General features: G+C 43.2%; 3 protein-coding genes across 4 annotated transcripts in view; 1 reads left to right on the top strand and 2 right to left on the bottom strand.

Moving 5' to 3' along the window:
* Positions 1–377: 377 nt before the first annotated feature.
* Positions 378–7,216, top strand: klhl22 (kelch-like family member 22). Of its 2 annotated transcripts, none has more exons than XM_080532152.1 (8): positions 378–482; positions 928–1,211; positions 1,303–1,468; positions 1,795–1,959; positions 2,265–2,674; positions 4,896–5,088; positions 5,386–5,619; positions 5,735–7,216. In XM_080532152.1, the coding sequence occupies exons 2-8, from the start codon at positions 991–993 to the stop codon at positions 6,074–6,076; spliced, it is 1,731 nt and encodes a 576-aa protein (XP_080388278.1). In that variant the 5' UTR covers positions 378–482; positions 928–990; the 3' UTR covers positions 6,077–7,216. The 2 variants fall into 2 exon arrangements, with proteins under 2 accessions (XP_080388278.1, XP_080388277.1); XM_080532151.1 differs by having other exon boundaries at positions 1,648–1,959.
* A 5,266-nt stretch (positions 7,217–12,482) lies between these two features.
* Positions 12,483–14,960, bottom strand: tbx16 (T-box transcription factor 16; the record flags this gene model as incomplete). Its single annotated transcript, XM_080531457.1, has 8 exons — positions 12,483–12,924; positions 13,031–13,250; positions 13,345–13,433; positions 13,549–13,619; positions 13,737–13,883; positions 14,008–14,172; positions 14,599–14,701; positions 14,842–14,960. 8 exons carry the CDS (start codon positions 14,958–14,960, stop codon positions 12,483–12,485), a joined length of 1,356 nt encoding a protein of 451 aa, XP_080387583.1.
* A 6,726-nt stretch (positions 14,961–21,686) lies between these two features.
* Positions 21,687–23,981, bottom strand: part of cabin1 (calcineurin binding protein 1) — a gene marked incomplete at its 5' end in the record, with an annotated part of 40,901 nt that continues 38,606 nt past the window's right edge. Inside the window, 3 exons of the mRNA XM_080531456.1 lie at positions 21,687–22,853; positions 23,026–23,228; positions 23,403–23,657. Of these exons, the coding sequence (XP_080387582.1) occupies positions 22,710–22,853; positions 23,026–23,228; positions 23,403–23,657 (602 nt within the window). The 3' untranslated portion in view covers positions 21,687–22,709. The remainder of the gene's footprint in view (positions 22,854–23,025; positions 23,229–23,402; positions 23,658–23,981) is intronic.

The raw sequence follows: 23,981 nt of genomic DNA, 5'->3' as shown, positions 1-23,981 counted from the left end.
GGAGTCTCTGTTATAAAAAATAACTAATTGTGATTTAAACATATATATTGCCTTTTCAACTGTCTAATTTAATTTTCAATGGCAGTTTCTAGTAGCCTGAACCAGGTTGAGATGTTTCTTTGAAAAGAGTGGCCTCTTCTGGTCAGCAAATGAAGGAGCACATTTTTTTAATTCAACAATTGAATGCAAATCCATGTATGAAACAGTACCAATCATTATGTTTATTATGACCGGCCTAATTCATTGTGCAGGAATTTGCCAAATTTACTGCGAAAGATCTGGAGACTGCTGTTCAGAGCATCATAGCTTACAGAGGTTGTTGTTGCAGAAGGGACAGTGTCGAAATGATCATTTGAAGACGGATGTGACGTCATGCAAAATGGGTGGATGTCGTGTAGACTAAAAGCAAAAGTAAACAAGGGTTGTTTTGTTTGTTTGATGCACGCTAGCAAGCTAGTTGGCCTTTACTACATACCGCAAAGGTAATATTAATTGACAGTTCATCGAAGGTGACATGTTTCTTGCATTACAACGCGTTGTTCAAACGTCCTTAACACGTTTCCTTGCAGTCCAGTAGTGTTGTTGTTAGCTCTGTTTCGCTGCTGATGTTCAAGTAGTGAGCTCGCTAGCTGTCTTCTGGCTAACTCTGATTATATCATTGTTGCATTGATTCAGCGAGCAAGCCTTTGATGACGACCTATCATGTCAAATACCAATCGGTTGTGTTCTAAACTGTATTTTTGCTAGCTCACTGAGTTTGCTGACTAATAATGAAATGACCTGTGTCATTCTGCCAAACCAGAGGGATTAGCAGTAGTCTAACTTTACTAGCTAGCTAAACCTGCTACTAAACCTGTGTTTCTATGAGCTGTTATTCCTAATATCTTACACCTTTTCGCTCCTGTTTTGTCTCCCTGCCCCTACTAGCATGTGAAACACCATGGAAACAAGCACATATTAATATTACCTAAGACAACAGGTTGAACCAGAATGGCTGAGGATGGCGAGCTGACCCGCATGGGGAGGCGCACTCGCTCATCCAGTCAATGTGGCCGCCAGACCTACCGAAGTTGTGGGCACTCTCGGAGTCTGTTGGACGGGCTGCTGGCCCTGAGGCAGGGGGGCATCCTGTTTGACGTGGTGCTCCTGGTCGAGGGCAGGCCCATTCAAGCCCATCGCATCCTCCTGGCAGCGTCCTGTGACTACTTCAGGTAGGCCTGCTGCACTCTTCACTATACTTTTAATCGGAAAGTTATTGTGTCTGTCTGCATCTACTTTATTACTGCATGATGTTTTCCCCAGAGGGATGTTTGCTGGAGGGCTCAGAGAGACACAGCAGACAGAGATCTCAGTGCACGGAGTGACCTACACTGCTATGACCAAACTATTGGACTACATCTACACATCAGAGCTTGAGCTAGATCTAGAAAACGTGCAGGAGGTCCTGTGTGCTGCCACTCTTATACAGGTTGGTGTCTCATGCGTACCATTTGACTTGTTTTGTGATAATTTTTTTAAATTGTTTTACCCATATTTCCCCCCCATAACAGACAGGCAAAAAAAGACAACAATCACAGTCACTCACTGACTTTTGAACCTATCCTATGCGTATCCATCAGCTGACCTTTGCTTTTGATCTTTTTATAGATTGATGAAGTTATAGGCTTCTGTTGTGACTTCCTCTTCTCCTGGTTGGATGACAGTAACATCCTGGAGGTTGACAAACTGGCTGATGTGTATGGGCTGCAGCAGCTTGGGGCCAAGGTGCACTCCTACATGCTGAAAAACATTCAGGCTTTCTCTCTCTCTGAGGTGTACCGCCTGCTTCCCCCAGAGAAAGTCTTAAGTGTGCTGTGTAGTGATGATCTGGAGGTCAGCTCAGAAAACGAGGTGTACGAGGCAGCTCTGCATTACCACTACAGCCCAGAGCAGGTGGAGACAGACCAGGTGTGCCTGCAGGTAAGACCGATCTCCCCTCCTCTAACTCTTTAACTCAATCACCTTTTATCTAATGCTTTCGACTACATCAAATGCAGCAGGAGAGGATTAATAATCCCACCCCCAAGCTATTTGCACCATATTACATATTGTAAAAACACTCAAAATGATGTCAGGTTTGACCACCAGATGTGTACAGTCACATGGTTGGTGAACGGCGCCGTGAGAGATACGTGGATCTGTTGTATAGTGATGTGTGAAAGTGTCTTTAAATTGTTTAGCACTGTTACTCATCCTCTCCCCACACCCCACCCACATTCTCACAGGACAACCTGAAGATGTTTGAGGCAGTGCGTTTCTGCCTAATGGAGAAACCGGTGTTGCAGAGGCTGTACGGGCGGCTGAGTCCGTGCCCGCTGAAGAAGTATGTGGAAGCTGCTCTATATTACCATGCGCAGGAGCTGTGGCAGCCCATCCTGCAGCATCCTCTCACACAGCACCGCTCAGGCACCAGCTGCATCCTGGGCTTCGGGGGAATGTTCTCCTCTGGCTCTTTGACTGAGAGTGAGGACTTGTTCCAGGTCTATCGTCCGAGCTGGAGCGAGTGGAGGACCCTCCCTGCTGCTCAGGCTCCCCGCATGTCCAACCAGGGCGTCGCTGTGCTCAACAACTTTGTCTATCTGATTGGCGGAGACAAGAACACCAGTGGCTTACGCGCAGAGACACGCTGCTGGAGGTGAGACCCAGGAGCACAGCTAACCGAGTATTGAACTGATCAGACAGGTAGAGACCATAGGGGTAGTGGTGGTCTAGTGGATAGTGAGTTGGACTTGTTGTGATCGGAAGGTTGTGAGTTCAAATCCCGCCTGAAACCACACCACTACTAGTGTGCCCTTGAGTAAGGCACTTAGCCCTCAGTTACTCCAGGGGGAATGTCCCTGTAATTCGTAATTGCAAGTCGCTTTGGATTAAAGGCGTCTGCTAAATGGCAAAATTAATTAATTAAATTAGACCAGTCCACCCATTATGGCTGCTGTCATAAACTCAGGTCTCACTCAGACACATGAAGTATTAGTATCCACCAGAGGAGAAAGAGGAGTTGAAGCTGTAAGCTGTAATTTAAGAAGTAAATTAGAAGTAAAAATAAAATGTTATTCAGGATGCTGGGCAAAAATATCATACACTGCGTTCCAAATTATTATGCAAATGATATTTTTCTCAGATTTTCCTAAATAGTCGATGCAAATGACAATCAGTATAATTTTCAAGTCATCAACCGTTAGAGTTTAATTCAAATTTTATTGAACAACCTCCCAATGATAACAGTATTTTTTTTTTCAATAAAAAACTCAAAATGCACTGTTCCAAATTATTATGCACAACAGAGTTTCAAAACATTTTATAGGTTGTAAAGAACTAAAAATGGTAATTTGATGAATTTAGGGTTAGGAGGTCATATTAGGAGGTCATATTTACTGAAATCAAAAGCTATTTCAAACAAAAAACATCTTAACAGGTCAAGTTACATGTTAACATAGGACCCCTTCTTTGATATCACCTTCACAATTCTTGCATCCATTGAACTTGTGAGTTTTTGGACAGTTTCTGCTTGAATTTCTTTGCAGGATGCCAGAATAGCCTCCCAGAGCTGCTGTTTTGATGTGAACTGCCTCCCACCCTCATATATATTTTGCTTGAGGATGCTCCAAAGGTTCTCAATAGGGTTGAGGTCAGGGGAAGATGGGGAACACACCATGAGTTTCTCTCCTTTTATGCCTATAGCAGCCAATGACACAGAGGTATTCTTTGCAGCATGACATGGTGCATTGTCATGCATGAAGATGATTTTGCTACGGAAGGCACGGTTCTTCTTTTTGTACCACGGAAGAAAGTGGTCAGTCAGAAACTCTACATACTTTGCAGAGGTCATTTTCACACCTTCAGGGACCTTAAAAGGGCCTACCAGCTCTCTCCCCATGATTCCGGCCCAAAACATGACTCCGCCACCTCCTTGCTGACGTCGCAGCCTTGTTGGGACATGGTGGCCATCCACCAACCATCCACTACTCCATCCATCTGGACCATCCAGGGTTGCACTGAAGATGAAAATCATCTTCATGCATGACAATGCACCATGTCATGCTGCAAAGAATACCTCTGTGTCATTGGCTGCTATAGGCATAAAAGGAGAGAAACTCATGGTGTGGCCCCCATCTTCCCCTGACCTCAACCCTATTGAGAACCTTTGGAGCATCCTCAAGCAAAATATATGAGGGTGGGAGGCAGTTCACATCAAAACAGCAGCTCTGGGAGGCTATTCTGGCATCCTCCAAAGAAATTCAAGCAGAAACTGTCCAAAAACTCACAAGTTCAATGGATGCAAGAATTGTGAAGGTGATATCAAAGAAGGGGTCCTGACTCCTATGTTAACATGTAACTTGACCTGTTAAGATGTTTTTGTTTGAAATAGCTTTTGATTTCAGTAAATATGACCTCCTAATATGACCTCCTAACCCTAAATTCATCAAATTACCATTTTTAGTTCTTTATAACCTATAAAATGTTTTGAAACTCTGTTATGCATAATAATTTGGAACAGTGCATTTTGAGTTTTTTATAAATAAATAAAATACTGTTATCATTGGGAGGTTTGTTCAATAAAATGTGAATTAAACTCTAACGGTTGATGACTTGAAAATTATACTGATTGTCATTTGCATCGACTATTTAGGAAAATCTGAGAAAAATATAATTTGCATAATAATTTGGAACGCAGTGTATATTGCTCTTGTCATAAAAGAAATGACTTGACTATATATACACACATCAGTCAAAATGTGAGAGAAGGATTTCTGTGTTTTTCCATCTGGTCGAGTTAGCACTTTATTAGATTTGCCTTGATTGAATTTCTCCCTGGACAGGGAAGTCATTTTTCACTATGTTCCTGCTCCTTTCAGATACGACCCTCGCCACAACAGCTGGTGCTCCATCAAGCCCCTGCAGCAGCAGCATGCAGACCACTGTGTGTGTGTGGTGGGCGAGCACATCTATGCCATTGGGGGGCGCGATTACAGCAATGAACTGCAGTGTGTAGAGCGCTATGACCCATACACCAACAACTGGGAGTATGTGGCAGCCCTCAAGAGAGAGGTATGCTTACAATGATTTTACTGCCATAAATACATGATGTTCAAGTTCAAACCTCATATCAAAATATACTGATATTATCCACAAGGGGGCGCTAGATACTCACTGATCCCACTAATCTGTGGGATTTCTCCCTGATAACAACTAAGAAGGAGTTTACCATTTGTTATAATTAACAGGGTTATGGTTACTTTTTTCTCTGATGTCTCTTATCATTACAGTCTTTAAAAAAAGCTTAGGCTTAGACACATAATGTTGTGCCAGTTATATCCCTGAATTCTAGTCGAGTCTTCCCTTTAGGTATATGCCCATTCCGCAGCCACGGTGGATGGGAAGATCTACATCACTTGCGGTCGGCGTGGAAATGCGTACGTGAGGGAAACCTACTGCTATGACCCCAACGCCAACGAGTGGATGGCATGTTCAGAGGGGCCAGTGGAACGGGCGTGGCACGGCATGGCTGCTGTGAACGGACAGATCTACGTCATCGGAGGCAGCAATGACGAGCATGGCTACCGGCGTGATGTCCTCAAGGTACTGCACCTCTACCGACCTACCATGTTCAACAGTGTCTGAGCAACAGCTTGTCATGTAAAGGGGAGACCGACATACATGCATACTAACTAATACGACTTCTGCATCTTTCCAGGTGGCTTGCTACAGCCCAGCAAAAAACACATGGTCTCTGGTGAAGCCTCTCCCGAGTGGCCATGGGGAATCTGGCGTAGCAGTCCTGGGCAGCCACATCTACGTTGTAGGCGGGCGCTCTCATAACAAGGGCAACAGGATGAAATATGTCCATGTGTACGACACAGACGAAGATATCTGGGATATTGGGACTGCCTTTGAGGACCGTATCTCAGGCCTGGCAGCCTGCGCGGTGCTCCTCCCCCATTCTGTGATTGGTCAGGCCAAGACCTGGGAGCAGCGTACCAAGGCCTCCTGGGAGGAAGTGGACTTGGAGAACTCTGAGAACTCTATTGAGGACTGACGTCTCTGGGCTATATAGGGGAGAGATTAGAGAGCGTTCAGAGGTGGCATTGTTAAACTGAATCTGACGGGATGAAAAACTGCTAAGCACTTCGTGATTTAGCATGTAAAACTAGAGGTACCCTTGAGGTATTTTCCTAGCTTGTTTGATACAGTGGTGAGGAGAAGAAAGCGACTCCCTGCATGTTGACCACATTGAGTGCCTCGGAACCAAAGTGTAAACCAAGGCCTTCCTGTTGTGCTGTTGCTCAAACACATGTGTACTTCTGTAGACTCTCTCTGTCCAGCCTGCCCCCAATTTGACCTTAAGACATGTTACTGCTTATATGGCTGCCAATGGAGAGATGTACCGGTAGTTGATTTTATCCACTTTGGTCCATCACTGGCTCTACCACTTTACTGTATAGGGAGGAGAAGAAAACGCATCAATTTGGAAAACATTTCCAACTAAATCATATGAATGTTGCACTGCTCTTCAACTTAACATTACATCCAGCTCAAAAGAGGCAGATAAGTGTAATGGCTATGCAATAATATGGTAAGAATGAGCACTCAAAGTTGAAAGTGATATTTGTTCTTTGTTATGATGTCCTTTTATTAGACTTTTATTTGTTATTATGATTATTAATTTATTTCTATTTATCCTTTTGTTAGACGTAATCATATCTTTCCTATAATAATATAATGACATCTCACTTTTGTAATTGTCATCACAGCACTGCTGAAGGAAAGAGGGTTATGAATGACATACTTGTGTTTTCAAATCCCAGCTTGGAAAGCCTGTTTGCCTAGATCTGTTAAGACTGATCAGTTGTAAATGTTGGGCCTGCCAACTGCTGGTTATTGCTATGATATGACATAGGCACTTTAGAATAATACTTAATTTGTCTTATTTCCACACTGTGCCTTGTTTTCTTCTGTTACACCAAGTTGTGAGTTGCTTGCTTGATTAGTAACAGGCCTTAATTAATGTGTGTCCTCTCACTGAATATTTGTCTAATCGTTGTCTACAGAGATGATGGTTGCTAGTGAGTTTGAATAATGATGTATAAAACGGCAGTGCTGAGAGTCATATGCCTATCTTGCAATGTATCTCAGTAATAAAGACTACATCATAAATTAAAATGAAGACAGATACCTACAGTCATGTGAAAAAATAAATATTTTGTTGAAGTATGTAGAAGTATGGACATATTTGGTATTTTTTACTAACAAAATCTCTAGATATAGGTGATGTAATTGAATCAAAAACAATGAAAATGTGACTTTGTTATCATTTATTTACAAAGATGCCAATTCCTACTGAGGAAAAAGTTAGGACACCCTATAATGGCTGGTATTGCCCCCTTTGGCTGAAATAACATAAATTAGACGTTTCCTATAACTGTCTATCAGTCTCTGACATCAACTGGGGGAATGTTTTTCCCACTCATGCAGAATTCTTTCAGCTGTGTGATGTTCAAGGGTGTCTTCACCTGCATGCACAGCCCGTTTCAAATCACCCCACAGCATCTCAATAGTGTTGAGATGGGCTTTGACCTTTGCCATTCCAGAACTCTGTTTCTTTAATATTCTTGCCATTCCTTAGTGGACTTACTAGAATTTTTTCAGTCATTGTCATGTTGCATAGTCCACATCTCACATTTTCCTCAAGCACCCTCTGATACAATAAAGAATTCATAGTGGATTCTATGATGGTGGGCTGGCCAGGCCCTGCTGCTCCAAACCATGACATTCCCCCCGCCACATGCTTCACAGTTGGTATGAGGTTCTTGTGCTCAAATGCTATCTTTGGTTTGCGTCAAACATATCTTCAGTTACTGTGGCCAAATAATTCAACTTTTTTCTTTTACAGCAAGGGTTTCCCCCTTGCACACCTCCCATGAAAATCAAGCTTGTGCAGTCTCTTTCTGATGGTAGATGCATGTACTTTGACATCAACTGTGGCAAGAGCTACCTGTAGGTCCCATAATGACATTTTAGGATTGTTAGAGGAGACTTCTTTAAGCATTTTGCAGTATGCTCTGAAGTCTGCTCTGAACTTGCTAGGACAGCCTGCCATGGCCACGTTGTCAGTTTTATGCTCTCCACTTTTATTATTTTCCGGGCCAGTGGAATGACTGATTTCTAATTGTTTGGAGATCTTTTTAAATCCCTTCCCAGACTCATACACATCTACAACCTTCTTTCTGAAGTTCTCAGAGAGCTCTGATCTCACCATGGTGATACCACTCATTTGAACAATCAAGAGGAAACCAAACTGTCTGAGGTTTAAATAAGACAGGCTCCTCTAACAATGTTTTAGTTATTTGCACCTGATCATGGTGCACTTGATTCTAATTTTACACAGTTTAAGTAGTTATAAATGTGATGGGGTGTCCAAACCTTTACCTCACAAGAACATTTTATTTCTATTAATTACATTTTTACAAATCATTTCTCTTCAGTTTTCATTTGTTATATTACCACCATCTCTCAATATTGTTAAGATGAAGATCAAATGTCCATATGTTTAAATATGTTGAAAAAGACAATGGTTTTCATAGGGTGTCCTATCCTTTTCACATGACTGTATATACTGCATGTGACCACACATGAGCCTTGTACTATGTCTCTAATAAATCAAATACAAGTAGTATAGTTTGTGGTTCATATTATCATGTTTCATTAGGTGAGACTGAATAATGGACATTGTTTTTGCGTTTTTCAGAGAATGCAAAGAAAAGAATCAAGCTTTGTATCGCAGATTAAAATTGTCAGACCCTACTTTTCTCCCTCCATTTGGGCTATGCCTTGATTCATGATTCGGTTGTTGGTTGATTTTTGTAATTAACAGACATACAATTAAATAGTGTGTTATGTAACCCAGAAGACTATGCATTATTTATTTCATTGTCATAGTGAAGAGAGAGTCATATTGGCAATGTTGTTACTGAACACAGAAGGTATTGCTCAGAATATTGTATTTATTTAGGTATTATGGAGTTCAAGAAGAGGAAGGTAACAAATCAGTGGTTTATTTTCACTATAGAATATCATGTCATTATGAATGTGTAGTTTTAAACATCATGCAACCGTTTTTTACTTGTATTGGATTGAATAAATGGATCCTATCCTATTGGATCCTGTGGATACACAATTTATTCCCTCTACTGTAGTCAGCTTTTAGTGCATAAAATAACTACATCTCACTGCTGTACATAGAAATAGAGATATTTTCTCCCCCATTATGCACTAAAAGCTGATTACAATAGAGGGAATAAAACGTGTATACACAAGATTCAATATTCTATACCCTATGTCCTCTATTTACAGAGTGGTGTTTGTTGTCCTCTCAAGGTGGTTGAAGCCTTCTGCCTTTTATCCCGCCCATGTCTCTCCTAGTTCCTCTCCATTTGGTCCTATGGCCCATTGACTTTATGAAGCTTGACTGCTGCTTTCCTCTCCAAGGCTGTTTCATCTGCATCTGCAAACCCCCATCAGCCCCCGGTCGGTCACTCCCACCTCTTTATTTCACACTGTTGTGCCAGTCCCCACTGTGTCGTTTGGTGAGTTCTGCTGATGCCCCCTGTCTTCTGCCGGACATCCAGCTCAACCTGTCATGTTTTCATGGTGTCCATAAATAGCAATCTATTCAATCTGACACTAGTAACCACCGGGGGAATAATTAAGACATATGTCCTGCACTTAGCATTGTCAGAGAGGCCTTTAAAGACTTCTGAGTGCAGGTCGATTTAAAGCTTTTTGCTTGTCCATTATCAGAACAATTAAACATTTTGAAATTGCCCAGTGGTGCTGTCTTGAAGCGTTTATGCGGAATGGAATCTTGGATGTGTGTGTCCTGGGGGTTGTTACATGAGTGTTGTTTGTGCTCCGTCCATTCTTACCAGTCTTGGGGTTCTCCTACAGGGCCTGTGTGCTGCAGTGCTGCCAGTGCAATAAGTCATTAGAGTGGTGATGAAAGAGGAAGGTCGGGAGTGACCTGCAGAGGCAGCTCTGCACTTGAAAAGGCTCCAGTTGACCATTTGACATCTCCCATCTGTCAGGGGAGGGAGTGGGCAGGCCTCTCCCACCCCAGTTTACCACACTCCTGGCTGAACCCACTCAGTTTAGGTCCATTTTGGTCCTCACTATGCCCTATCTATCACAGATAGATATATAAACATAGCATCCGGTCATTTTCAGATTTTCTCAAAAATACTGCATGTATTCCATATGGTGGCTGGTTTGCTATAGATTTGTTGAATTTAGTCCCTCAGCAAATGACAGTTGGTATCCTTACATATTGGTATAACATACTTAATAGATGTTGCATTGCTATATTTTATATATACTGCTATATACATTGGGCTACATGGATTCAGTATAAGTCAGACTTTTTATTTGTGTACTTGATAAACCAACATAAACTGTATTGTAATTCCTGATCAAGAAACATCTTGTTCTGATGAAAGTTGATTAGATCTAGAATAAGTGTTATACTTTAAAAGACATCTTAAGACATACCTTTTTATTTGAGCATTCTCTTAATCCATCTTACTTTAATCTACCCTCTTTTACTGTGCTACACTGGTCTCAGTGTTCTACCATGTCTCTTATTTATTTCCTATATAGCCTACTACACATTTTCTTATATTACTGTTTATTTTTACTGTATTGTTGTATTTTCATTAATTGTTAAGCACCTTGTATTACAATTTTGCATGAAAGGCACTATATAAATAAAGTCTGATTTGATTTGATGCATTTGTTTACTGACTATTAATAGCCCAGTGTTGTCCTGACAAAAACACAAACAGGATATGGGGCATTGGGGATTGGGGGAGGGGCTTCCAAAGGTACTCTCCTTCCTGTATTGTCCTCAGTCAGCCATAGACCAAACCATTTCCCACCCTCAAGTATCAAGTCTGCTGAGTCAACGGCTCCTTCTGTAATCACGGATGGGGGATGGAATATGCATCTGTTGTATCTCTGCTGTACGTAAACTATAAAGCTTTCAGACAAGGTAACAAATAGATCAATAGATAATTGTTAATTTCACTCTCAAAGTACTCTCTTTGATTGAATCTCATTTCATAGCTGGGGTCCACAGCAAACTATCAATGCTCATAAAATGAACATCATTACATTGACCTTCTCTGCATCGCATGTCTACCACGCCAAATAATCAGTAATGATGACTCACCTGAGAGCTGAGACATGACTCAAGGGAGATAAATGGTACTGTCTAACAGAACACGTGACGGCCCATTCTCTTGACACTCTCCATCATAGTGTAAAAGCAACGTGTGTCTGAGTGTTCATCAGAAGAGGAGGGCGGGAGAAAGGAGCCAAAGATTTGCCTCGCTAATGTCCCAAAGAGCCTACTAATGAATTGAGCTGAGTAAAAGACTACAGCAGTATTGTCCCTGGAGGATGACTCCCGCCCTCCCTCCTGGCCTTTACGACGGTCATTAGCAGCTGACATCCATGAGGGGGGGGGGGGGGGGCACTCTCAGGACCACTCTCTGTTTCAAGCTGTTTAACGCTCGTTGAGAGGGAGAAAGATGGCCATGTCTTGTTTTATGGGGCTCGTGGGTAAATCTCAGCAGGTAGACTTTCTTTCCCTGAACCAGAGGTACAATAGCATAGTAATGCATGCTGCGTCAAGGGAAATCCGAGTTTCGTCATCATTAAGTGGACAAAGGGGACATACAAACAAACACATCTGAAGGAACAAGGAGGCCGAGGTTTATATTTACTGTATGTAGCTTAAATACAATCAGTATACTGGGCTCAATTCTATCAAAATCATGTAGTATTCTGAGGGAGGTAATATTAAAGTTCTATTAAATGGTAATAAAAACTATATGAGAGTAATCCAAGACTTCTGGATTTGAAGAAAACCACATAAACCATAGTTGTAATTTGATTCTTTAATTCAGATCACAGATTACAATCTCATTAAAGCAATTTATTACAATTTATTTATTTACGATACGGTGGAAATTAGATCCAAACACAAAATAAATAGACAATTCAACAACAAACACACATCTCATTTGGGAGGAGCATTCTTATGAGTAGTCAATGTGGCTTAGAGCTCTTAGGACTAAAGCCAACTGTGAAATACAGTATTCCACTAGACCACATCATTGGTAATTCTCCACTCAGCATAAACATTGGTCACCGTTCACAGCAGTTCAGTTTAGCTCTCTGCTTGCTGACGTTCCTCCTCACACAGGCCCTTGTTCCTCAGCCTTGCCTCAGCATGCATGCACATGGCTGTGGGCCCTGGATCAACAGTCAGAACAGCCTGACTTGGGACAGGCCTCTTGGGGAAACAGGTATGATGGCATAACAGCATTTATGGTGAGGTCATTCCCAGTCTCCGTGAGACTGCAGTCCTTCTCATTTCTGAGTATTGTTCACCAACAAGAGTAGGAGAAGAGAGGGTACTGACTCCACTCTGCCATGTTACCATGGTGATAGCCGTGGTGTACAGCCGGCGTGCTGTAGTCAGCAGGCAGGTGGTGGTGGTGGGGTGGATACTGGGGAGGGGTGGGGCCGCTCCACTGGCCCAGGGGCTGCTCTGCGCTGTAGGGGGTGTAGATGTGGTGGCTGAGGACACCTGGCTTGCCAGCCTGGGCCATGGCCATGTTGAGCACCCCTGTGTAGTCCTGATGTCCTGGAGGGAGCTGAGGGGCACAGGGAGATGGTCCAATCTCATGAGCAGGGGGCTTGGAGGCCTCATGTTCTGGGACTGTCGCTACATCGGGTACTCTCGACTCAAAGCTGGTGCGTCCAGAAGCTCCATTGCTGCTGCCAACACTAGAGGAGGGAGATGGAGACTTCCCGTATTCATGGAACCTAAGAAGAGAGGACAATGTGGTTAGTGGTGTGTCTGCTTTCACGTTCTCATGACAATGTGACAATGACCTCATCTCATATGCCTTAGATACATTGTGGTAGGTACCTGTATGGCTGGTATGCAGCCGGGGCTGGCACTTGCTGCTCTGTGTTGTACATGTCTCTGGAGTCGGTGCCAGGGGGGGAGTCTGTCCGGACATTATGGCCAGGCTCCCTCTCAGGCCCCCAGGGAGAGTAACGCTCCTCTTTCACCTCGTCCTCCTCCTTCCTTTTAGGGAGGTCCGCCTGCTCTCCTTCATAACCCTCATAGGATGACCTGCTGAAGTCTGCAAGACACACATGGTATCAGACCAACTGAGCCCAGGTAAAAAAAAAAACGTTTTAATCAGCAGATTAGCATTCTGGTGAGCACCCCAATACCTGGAGGGCTGTCCTCTTCTGACTCTCTGCTACTAGAGTCTATTTTCTTAGCTTTCTTCTCTGGGCAGGCTGGGTTTCTGTTAGTACGCCTGCAGGGTGAAACACAGTTAAGTTCATTAATGCAATCAGGTTAATTGAAATAGGTCCCAATATAAATTGATTTTTAATTGAAATAATATCCCAAAGTACAGACTTCCTAATTACCTTTTTGAATTGGTTCCTTCGTCTCTGAAACCTTTAGCAAACGGGTTGTGGTCAATCTTCAGCTTGGTTACCTGAGGAGAATGCGTTGGTTTGTTACATACTACCTTTTTTGGTCAAATATTAGCTTAGTGTGCTGCTGGAACTGTTAATTGCCTTGTGCAGACACTGAATACAAATACGCCACTGACCTTAGTATTTTGGTAAGCAGTGACCGCTGTGAAAGAGGTCTCAGGGAAGGAGAAGGTCTGGAAGACGCTCCAGCGGACACTGAACAGGTCGTCTGCCTGAACGATGTGGAAGCGTGGGTGGTAGCGGTGCATGGAGTGCAGAATTATCTGAAAGAGGAGCACGGTTTTACTCACTGGAACAATGGCTATATGTCTCAATTTAAATGTTCTAATAAGAATCCATTTGAGAGAGGCATATACTGTATATTTGAGTTTGATAATGTCTACTCACATGGCCGTGTTGGTCCAGAGTGTTGTTGGTGAGCTTGAGCTTCAGAAAAGAGACAGACTGCTTCATCCAGTGGCTCCCGGGGGCTGGAGAGTCTGGGTGCAGGTAGGTCCTACAGGGTGGTTGTGGCTCAGCCTTCCCAGCCACCTCCCATTTCTCTTTATTCCACTGAGGGGAGAGTTCACTATATTAACATCAGGCTCATCTATCACACAAAGTCAGGGGGTGTTTAAAGAGGACCCATGCATGCTCCTCACAGAGTACCTTAGGAAGATACAGGGGAGAGTGATGGTTGGGACAGTACCACCCACAGAGAGAGGGGGTAGTGCAGTGGGCACCCAGCAGGGGATAGAACAACAGGAAGAGATAACACCCTTTGATGTCCAATGTCAGAGGGGTGATTAACAGGGAGTGGAGGGAAGCTGTGACTCATCTGAAGATGGTGGCCATTTCAGAATATACAGCGTAATGTCAAATATCATGAGAAGACTTAAGTTATTATTTCATTTCTAAAGTAGCCTTTTCTGCTTTAATTGCTTTGTGCGGGAGACAACAATCAATAGAATAGATAAATTGAAGGAAAAATCATCTTACCTTATACCTGAAACTATCCACAGGTACCATGTCAACCAACAAGATGTACTTTGCACAAGGAATCAGTCCAGCAAGGTTGATTTTACTGTGTGGAAACATTCGCCTAAAAAAATAAATGGAGAACTCCTATCATTATAAGACTCAAGACCCAAATACACTTTCTAGTTGATGAGACATAACAATCAACACTTAAACAACCAAATACATACAATAGAAGTGTAATAGAAGTCCTGCATGCCTTACCTGCCAGGTTTCGTGATGATCATCTCTGTTCCTATTTCATGGAAGGACTTCCAGAGGTCAGGGTCCTCCAAAGTCAACCTGATGTTGCCTTGGAGAAAAGCATCGTGGCCACCCGTCATGGAGGATGAAGGTGGGCCGCCGAAGTTGTTTTTCAGGTCTATAATTACCATTGAGAGTGAGAAACAATTATAAACCTCAACTGATGGTGGAATTAATGGGTAAGCTAACTATAACAAACCAAAAAACAGAGCGAGGTGCATTTGAACTCAACTGGGCATACAACTGATAAAAGACAATGAGAGTATAGAATTTGATGCTGTGCTGCAAAACAGGAATCCAAATGATATTTAATATCAAAAAGAGCGCTCACCTCTAATGGACTGCATTATTCAGATGCATTAATGACAAAAGTGTGCCAGAAAAATCCTGTTTTAGCAAACTGGTTCAGTGCTATCCAAAGTCGCTCACAATCCCTCCTTGATGCTGTGCATTTGTATTGCTCTTTAAGTAAATCCCTCTGGTGCAGGAAGCATGTGTTATATCCAATGGTGTGTTATCAGCAATCACTGGAATGGTCTGTAGAACTGCAGGATGGGGTGTCCCTGACTTTTAAGGGGAGCCCACAGGTGGGTGGGGCCAGAGGAGCCATTCCCAGGCTTTGAAGTGGCACAATGATGAGTCAATGTCTCCCTGTGATTGGAGGGTGAGGGAAATCAAAGAGACTTAACAGAGCCTTGATACCGTCCCCACAGGAAGGGAGACGGAGGAAATGCATCTTTATTAACTGCTAAGAGACTTTTAAACAAATATGGACGTGCTTCCCCACTGGAGAACAAGGCCTCCGGCGGCACCAAAATCTGTGTAAATATCATTCACACAGACGTAAGCCCCATTTAGTGTCCTTGTGCAATGCGGTAACATAGCCATTATAATGCATTTGCTATTGCTAGTAATGATATAGGAAAAATCATTAATACTAGGCTAGGTCAATCATCTCAATATAAAAAAATAATGTAGTCTTCTAAACAAGTAACATACAGAACTAAATCAACTTGGAAAAACATACCAACCATATGCAAGACAATTATAACTGAATAACATAATATGTTATACAATATTTGAAATATCATATTATCATTTCTTATTACTTCAATTACTTGAATCAATGTTGTCTCAAAAGCATTTCTACTTCATCCCATCAGAGAAAGTGAGTGTGAGCAGTGTGAGGGACAAATAAACCCATAATGGTGTGATAATAACACACAGTCTTTCTCCAGGTGAGTCTTACCTGAGGGCAACACAGGTTGGGTACAGGCCAGGGGCTGCAGACAGCAGGGGTTGTGTATTGGGGGTGTCTAGACATGACAATGCTCAGATAGATAATCTCATTAGAGGGTTTCCCTGCCAAGCCCCAGTTTTTCCATGCAGAGAGTATGGGCCGGCAATTAACAGTCAGTTAGCACCACAGGCCCAAGACACCATAGCCTGAAAGAGACAGAGGGAGAGAGAGAATAAAGACCAAGCGCAACATCTCCTCCAGTCCAAAGGAGCCCTCCCTCCCACCATCACCATCTAGGCAAATCCACATGTCCATAGGCCATGTCTCCTCCCATATCCAACCCTGTTACCACAGGCTAAACAGATGCTAAATACTATCGATGTTAGCATGGAGAACCATTCACAGCACTTCAGCCAAGTTCCTCCACTCTTGTCTCCATTTCCTTCAGCACGTATAGTATTTGAAACAACCTCTATACATAAAAAACAAAAAAACAATAGGCCTTTGGGTTGACTTGCAATGTTGTATCAAGTGGCTCAGCTTTTTCCTAAACATGCTTTTTAAGAGCTCCTTACAGCTCTTTGCCAATATCTCTCATTGTATGCTAACATTTGTGTTGCATACAGTACCTTGAGTAGTCTAAGTCCTCATAGAAAACAGATGCATATTACCTTTGTAAATGTCTTTGTAAATGTCTGTATAATGTGCTAAGTTCAATAGGAGAAACCATTGACTAAACCCATTTTGAGGACTTTTTCATGACACTATTTTATAGCATAACAATGCTGAAGTCAGATTGATACATTTGTTGTGGACCCAATCAGGCAACATCAGGAAAGACCCCACTAAGGACCAGCAGTTAAACAAGCAAGTTACAACTAGAAAGCCTAGCGTGTGAGAATATTGACAAGTTAATTTAAAGAGCCCATGTTGAGTCGGTGTGGCATAGCCTAATTGTGCTATTACTCAAGCAGACCCACTCAAACAGGAAGAAGAGACTTGTATTGGATTTTTGTTTGTTAGCACAGAGGGTACTCATATTAATTCTAAAAGGCTGCTGAAGGTGGAAAAGCAGATGCAGATTTAAACTGCTCCAACCACCCCTCTGCATGAAGCGCCAGCCTAATGGTAGCACTCTGAGCTAGAGGAAGTGTGATGTGGTTTCATCCTCCTTATATGAAACCAATTGTTGTGGAGGAGTTATTAATCACAGGTTCAGTGTTGCTCTCCTCACTTAGCACTTCTGAGAGCAGATGCATATTCCCAGGCCCTCTGGAGCAGTCTTCCTCTGAAGAGCTCTCTAACAGAGGCTTAACAGTTTCCCAGCGTTTGTGCCCTCGGAACACAAGATATCATAGAGACACAGAGGCCACTGTGTACTCATGAGAATGTTGATATTTCAGGGAATGATTATGTTGAATCCTGTTAAAGGGGTCATTTTATGAAAATCTCACTTTTTCAGTACTTGTACTAAACACAGAAATTGTGAAATAAAGCAATTTGTTCAGTTTTTTGTGGGATGCATAACAGCCAGTTTAAAGGCATGCTAGAATAGATTAAAATCTGAGTGATATTCTCAACAAAAAACATGTTATGGGGACCCCAGAGACTTCATTCACTTGTGGAAAAAGAGCATAATGTAACCCATTTAAGTCATCACGGTTTAAAGGCTTAAAGCAAAGTCTAATATGAGCGTGTCACCATCAGAGCTAAGGTGTACATTTCAGCAGCAGCAGTGTCAATCCCATTATGCACTGGAAATGGAGGTCACAGGTGTGTGATAGGCCGCTGTACGTGACAGGGGACAGACCAAAGTCTGGGTGGCAGGTGAGGGTCTAACTGTCATATTTTACAGCTGCTGCGTGGGGATTTGGACTTGGGCAACACATTAGGAAGATCTCTGTCTGAAGGAGACCGGCAATGATTGGGGGAGTTAACAATAACATTCCTATAGTGGAGTATTAATTTCCTACCACTCTACAGATGCATTAAACATATCAAGTAGCGCTTGCAGTTGTAAGAAATTATTCTGATATTTTGCATTGTTATAATACTCAGTATGGGCTGAGGCTCAGTTATGCTAAAAGCTAATTCTATGGCATATCAAATAAAAATGGACTCAGCACTTGGCCTTGAAGCTTACTTAAAGCCAAAAATTATCAAATGTGTGTCTGCCCTCCCTGGTGATCCTATGAGGACTGTCCCTGCCATGGCTTGTCTCTTTGTACAGTCTATGTCGGGGCCAGTGGCCCCTGCGTCTGCCTATTGATCACCTTTACCGCTGATGCTCCCAGGTGTCAGTCTTTGGCCATTTGCTTTAACTGCGCAGATCTCCTTGTGCTCAATAGTTAACAGCTGCCAATACACAGGCCGGCCCAAGGATCAGACGGCTCTCTTCCAGCCCAATAAAGAGCTCCTGGAGTGGGCCGACGAGAAATCTCACACCTTTCGCTCACATTAGCCATGCAGCATACCCTTTTGATGCCTTAATTGGCCACTTTGAGGGCTTCGTAGAGGTAGCAGTCCCTGGCTGAAAACAACCTGAAGTCAGTCAGTGGCGCTCCAGTCCCCACTGATGCAGCAGCTTATCACCTCAAACACTGTACAGACTCCCACTGGTCATGTGAAATAGTTGAACCTGACTACAAGGCCATTACACACTCATTTTGTGTATGTTGTTAGTTTACAATCTCTACGCACACACTGTATAAGAATACTCTTTATTAAACCTAAATGACTCTTGAAGATGATTGGACCATAACATAAGACACATTCTCAAGGAATAGATTAATTAGATTAACTCAATGTAGTGACAAATGAACTTCCTTCTTCTTTGCAGTACAGCACGCACAAAGGGTGAAATCAGTTTGAATTATCTGAACTGCAAGACTTGGAGTTTATAAATCACTCTAGGATTTGTTCTAAATGGTCATGATCTAATTAGATTATAATTCTTGTGGATAAATATGAGAAGCTACTTCTACTTTTAAGACAGAAAAAAGGGGGGGGGGGGCTATAAAAAAAGAAAAGGAAAAAAATAACTACTCACTGACCCCCTCAGCTCTATCAAACCTAGGAGCGACACTGATCTCACTAATTTAAACTAGGGGATGGGCGAGCACACATTTGGTCCACCTCATAAGAAAACAAACCTCAAAGTTAGCTTGCCTGGCAAAGGGGCAAATGACAAATTCACAACACTTCATAAGAAACTCCTGGAAGTTGCTAATGAAGGCTAATGACTTCCCTCGTGTCGGTGACTTCACACCAGAGTGTACGAGCCCTTTGACAAAAATGTCAGAGTAACAGGGTGGTCTTTCAGCTAGAGGAGTCTGTGCAGAGAGAAATCACATGATTGACACAGAGGGGGTTTGGTGTAGATAGAGGAAGAGTTTACAAGAGAGAGTTTCTTTTGTGTTAAACCCAAACTGGACATATCTATAGAACTGAATGCCATTTAACTGGTCATCAAGCCATGTCTAAACTACCTACTGAAATGAATACATCACAAGGAACACCTCCAAAGACACTGACATAGGCCCTATCAGACATCTGCTGGAAGTTGAAGTTCAAATGTTAAATTAGCAGTGTTAAAACACACAGAGACAAAGGGCCGATCCCAATTCACTCCTACGGCTTCGTTTTGCTCGTTCACGTTTAGGGTAGGGGTGTCCCAATTAATATTTCATCTAGGGCTAGGGGGAAGGGGGAGGGCTATCCACGGCTTCGTTTGGAGATTTTTCATGACCAGACTACGTTCGGAGCCATAACCCTCGCTCCCAGGATGCATTGCGAATCATCTACAGAAATCTGATTTGGCTCTAGGCAATGCACAGCCACAAATGTCATTTACCTTTTCTGTAATTACTTATTAATAAAGATTTGAACATTTATGATAACCATCTTAACCATCTAATTTCGTTGTTTGGTACCTGTACTATATCAATGACAATAAAGACCATTCATTCATTATCTTAGTTGAATGTCATTTCAATGCATTATAGACCTTTTCTTTATGGGTTTATAAAAAATAAAAATAAAATGCTATTATGCCGAAGAGCTGTGTCACGTTACAGGTTAATAGCCTACAGAGCACCGTTATTCTGTCGGTCTGACAGTGAAGCATTGTTCTTTTTTATTCTATGACTTGTTTAATCGATAGATAGCGTAAAACTTAAGTTGTGAATGAATCGCGAGCGTCAATGCTTTTGATGACGTATCAGGGTCTTGAAGGGTTGTCCCATTTCATAGGGAAAGATTTCAACCACTACGGCTTGTGGCTCTGTTCGGAGGCCTTGACTCCAAAGCGAGTGGCACTCGAAAACGAGCCATAGGGGTAGAAAAGGGAATCGGGATCGGGCCGTATACATTGTGTTAGAGACGTCCAGAGAGTAAAGTATACATTTGGTTTGTGACATCTTTAATGCAGCCAGTCAAAATGTAGAGAACAACAAACCCCCCACCCAAACCCACCCTAAAGCCTGACCTAAAGCCTGAGCTAAGGCCTGACCTAAAGCCTGACCTAAAGCCTGAGCTAAGGCCTGACCTAAAGCCTGAACTAAGGCCTGACCTAAAGCCTGAGCTAAGGCCTGACCTAAAGCCTGAGCTAAGGCCTGACCTAAAGCCTGAGCTAAGGCCTGACCTAAAGCCTGAGCTACGGCCTGACCTAAAGCCTGAGCTAAGGCCTGACCTAAAGCCTGAGCTAAGGCCTGACCTAAAGCCTGACCTAAAGCCTAAGCTAAGGCCTGACCTAAAGCCTGAGCTAAGGCCTGACCTAAAGCCTGAGCTAAGGCCTGACCTAAAGCCTAAGCTAAAGCCTGACCTAAAGCCTGAGCTAAGGCCTGACCTAAAGCCTGACCTAAAGCCTGACCTAAGGCCTGACCTAAAGCCTGAGCTAAGGCCTGACCTAAAGCCTGAGCTAAGGCCTGACCTAAAGCCTGGGCTAAGGCCTGACCTAAAGCCTGACCTAAAGCCTGAGCTACGGCCTGACCTAAAGCCTGAGCTAAGGCCTGAGCTAAGGTCCAAGAGCAGAATAAGCCTTGAACCCCAAGTCACCTCACCTCTCAGCCATGATACATTCCCAGAAGCTCAGCAGTAGAATACAAAACAGTATCTTACACCAAAAAATACAAACATCCATTTACAGGTAGTCAAGCAAGACTTTGTTTGGGCAATGTCCTTTACAGTTAGTCATCATTTTTCCTTTTTTTAAAAAGTCTTCTTAAGACAGCTTTCAAGAAACATACAGTAAATATCCTTCTTTTATTTTATAGAAAACAAATCTGTAAAAAACATTCTATTGTCTTCCTCTGAGTTGAGTTAGAATTTAAACATATTTTCCAAAACTGGCCCATCAAACAGGCATCTGCTTTGAATTAGGAGCATCTATACCTTACATTTTAATTCGGGATATTTCAGGCAATCAAAGGAACACCAAAAGATTAACTTTTTGATTAACTAGTTCAATTTCCATTTGTTTCCTGAATTGACTGGAACTGACCCCTGCCCCAACCCCCTCCCCCCCACCTTCCACACACATCTTAAGCTGAATTAAACAACTGAGCCTTGTAAGAGCTGCCTCATTGCAAAAGATGTTTGGAGCACGATATGTACAAAAGCTAATTCAGACTCTCTCTCTCTCTGTCTCATGACAGGACCACTTCCTGGTAAAGACCTCCTAGCTACAAATTCACACACAAAAGAACTAAACTAAATATAAACAACTTAAGTGAGTACAAAAATAGAACAAAACAAGTGACAAATGAAAGACATCCCACATGGAAAGTGTAAACATAATCCAATCTGCTACAGGTTATCAGGCTTTACAGGAGCCGGTTCCTAAACAGAGTGCCAGACAAGCCTTGTTTGCAGCCTATGGTCCTCAGTCAATCTTAGTGTCCAATAGAAACACAGGCCACATACACATGTTGCCATGGACCATATAATAATATTGAAGCACCTCAGATGTGGGACGCAGAGTCCGATGAGCAAGAATTTAGCTGCAGCTGAGAAATACAAGAAAGAAAAAGCAGGCCAAATTCTAGTCCCAATGACGTGTTCAAGGTGCATAAACCATAGCCAAGGATGGCATTGCAGGAACAATAATCTGCATAGCAAATGTCCCCAAATAAAATGTAGGTAATCAACAAAGTAACCGTCTCCCATTTTCATTAGAAAGATTGTGGAGAGCTTTATGAGCTGGCAGATGTGATACGTGTAAATGGCACTTTGCAGAATTGCTATTGAAATAATTTAAAAAAACATCCCCTGTCATCCCCACTTCCAAGACCACAACAGTGTGATGATGGGCCATGACAACACTGTACATCTTTAGTTCAGGAGTGCTTTCCTGTTCAGACAGCTGGTGAATACACACTTAAAGATAAACCCATTGCAACAACACAGAGACACTAGCTGCAGTGACGTAATACCCTTCCAATATTTCAAGAAAAGATGGAAGGGTTTGGTGGTTGTCACGTCCAGCTCAAGGGAGAGGCCTGTAGTGGTTGTCCAGTCTTGTAGCAGTGCGAGAAGGGTACAGTGGGACAGGAGGACAGGCGACAGGGGACACAGCTGGTCAGGGGCTCAGTCAGATGTCCATGTAATCGTCCTCCTCGTCCGACTCACTCTCCAGAGAGGACTCTTGGCTGGAGGTCTCCTGCACCTCCAGGGCTGGCTGGCTCAGAGTCTCCTTCTTTACTGTGGCGGCCGACTGGGAGGACAGGATGACGTTCTGCACAGGAAACAACAGGAGGGGAGGGGAGCTCAGTCTCATTCACATACAAGCCGTCATGACAAACAGAGTTGAGAGGAGATGTGTTGATAGAGGGAGAGAGTGAGAGAGACAGAGAGAGTGTGAGAAAGAGAGAGAGAGAGAGAGAGAGAGAGAAAGAGAGAGAGAGAACCTTGAGTCTCTGCTTGGTCTCTTCTGAGATGCTGCCTTTGGGGGAGAGCAGGGTGGGTGTGGGCGGCGTGACGGTGATCTCTGGGGGGAACTTGGTGACGGTGGAGGGGATGAAGAGCTTTGGCATGTTGGCTGGGATACGAGAGCGGATTCGGCTGGGGTCCGACAGCAGCTTGGACTGCTCACTGCTAGTATACAGCTGGTCTGGACAAGAGCGGAGATACGACAGAGGGAGACAATAAGACAACTTCTCACAATGAGGGGAAAAAAACAACAACGTAATGTTTTCTTACAGTCTATGCGTACAGTCTTTCCCTGTAAGCGTTGTCTTTTTGCCCCTCTCTCTAATGCGCAATATACTATTCCAAGTGTCCTAACCTGGGCCAGGTAGTGTGGCACTGCAGGAGGCAGGCTCTTGATGGTGCCAGCCTGCAGCCTCCTGCCCCGGGGAAACAGTGGCCAGCTTCATCTGTTGGCACAGACGAGTCTCCTGCTGTCTGTAGGACAGTCCCTCTGGGGTCTCCTGCTGTCTGTAGGACAGTCCCTCTGGGGTCTCCTGCTGTCTGTAGGACAGTCCCTCTGGGGTCTCCTGCTGTCTGTAGGACAGTCCCTCTGGGGTCTCCTCTCGCTCCTCTGTGGAGACACAACCACAGTCACAACAACCCGGCCTCTCTCTAAACAGCTCCATGTCAATACTCATTCCACATTGGGTGGGGGCTGGACGTCATTTTAAAAATGTAACTTTAGTGGAAAATAAGAGATTAGAGATGATCGATCGTTCATTTAATAAAGCTATGTGTCAGAACGACAGTGCTGACTGATTCTGTGTGCCCTGTAGGGCCCCTTAATAAGCAGCAAGCATAGTTGAAATTAGGTGATTAGAACCTCCATCAACATATGCCATTTCTGTATGCACAAATTCAAATTCTACTTTCGCAGGCTGGTACAATAAACATA

This window comes from Nansenia antarctica, assembly GCF_963989245.1.
Source record: "Nansenia antarctica genome assembly, chromosome: 5".
Lineage (NCBI taxonomy): Eukaryota > Metazoa > Chordata > Actinopteri > Argentiniformes > Microstomatidae > Nansenia > Nansenia antarctica.
This window is presented reverse-complemented; position numbering and strand designations above follow the sequence as displayed.

Excerpts from the sequence above, each read along its gene's own strand:
- klhl22 (XM_080532151.1), top strand. The coding sequence starts at position 991 with ATGGCTGAGGATGGCGAGCTGACCCGCATGGGGAGGCGCACTCGCTCA. Across the intron at positions 2,675-4,895 it reads GCAGAGACACGCTGCTGGAG|ATACGACCCTCGCCACAACA; the intron begins GTGAGACCCAGG and ends TGCTCCTTTCAG. Across the intron at positions 5,620-5,734 it reads ACCGGCGTGATGTCCTCAAG|GTGGCTTGCTACAGCCCAGC; the intron begins GTACTGCACCTC and ends GCATCTTTCCAG.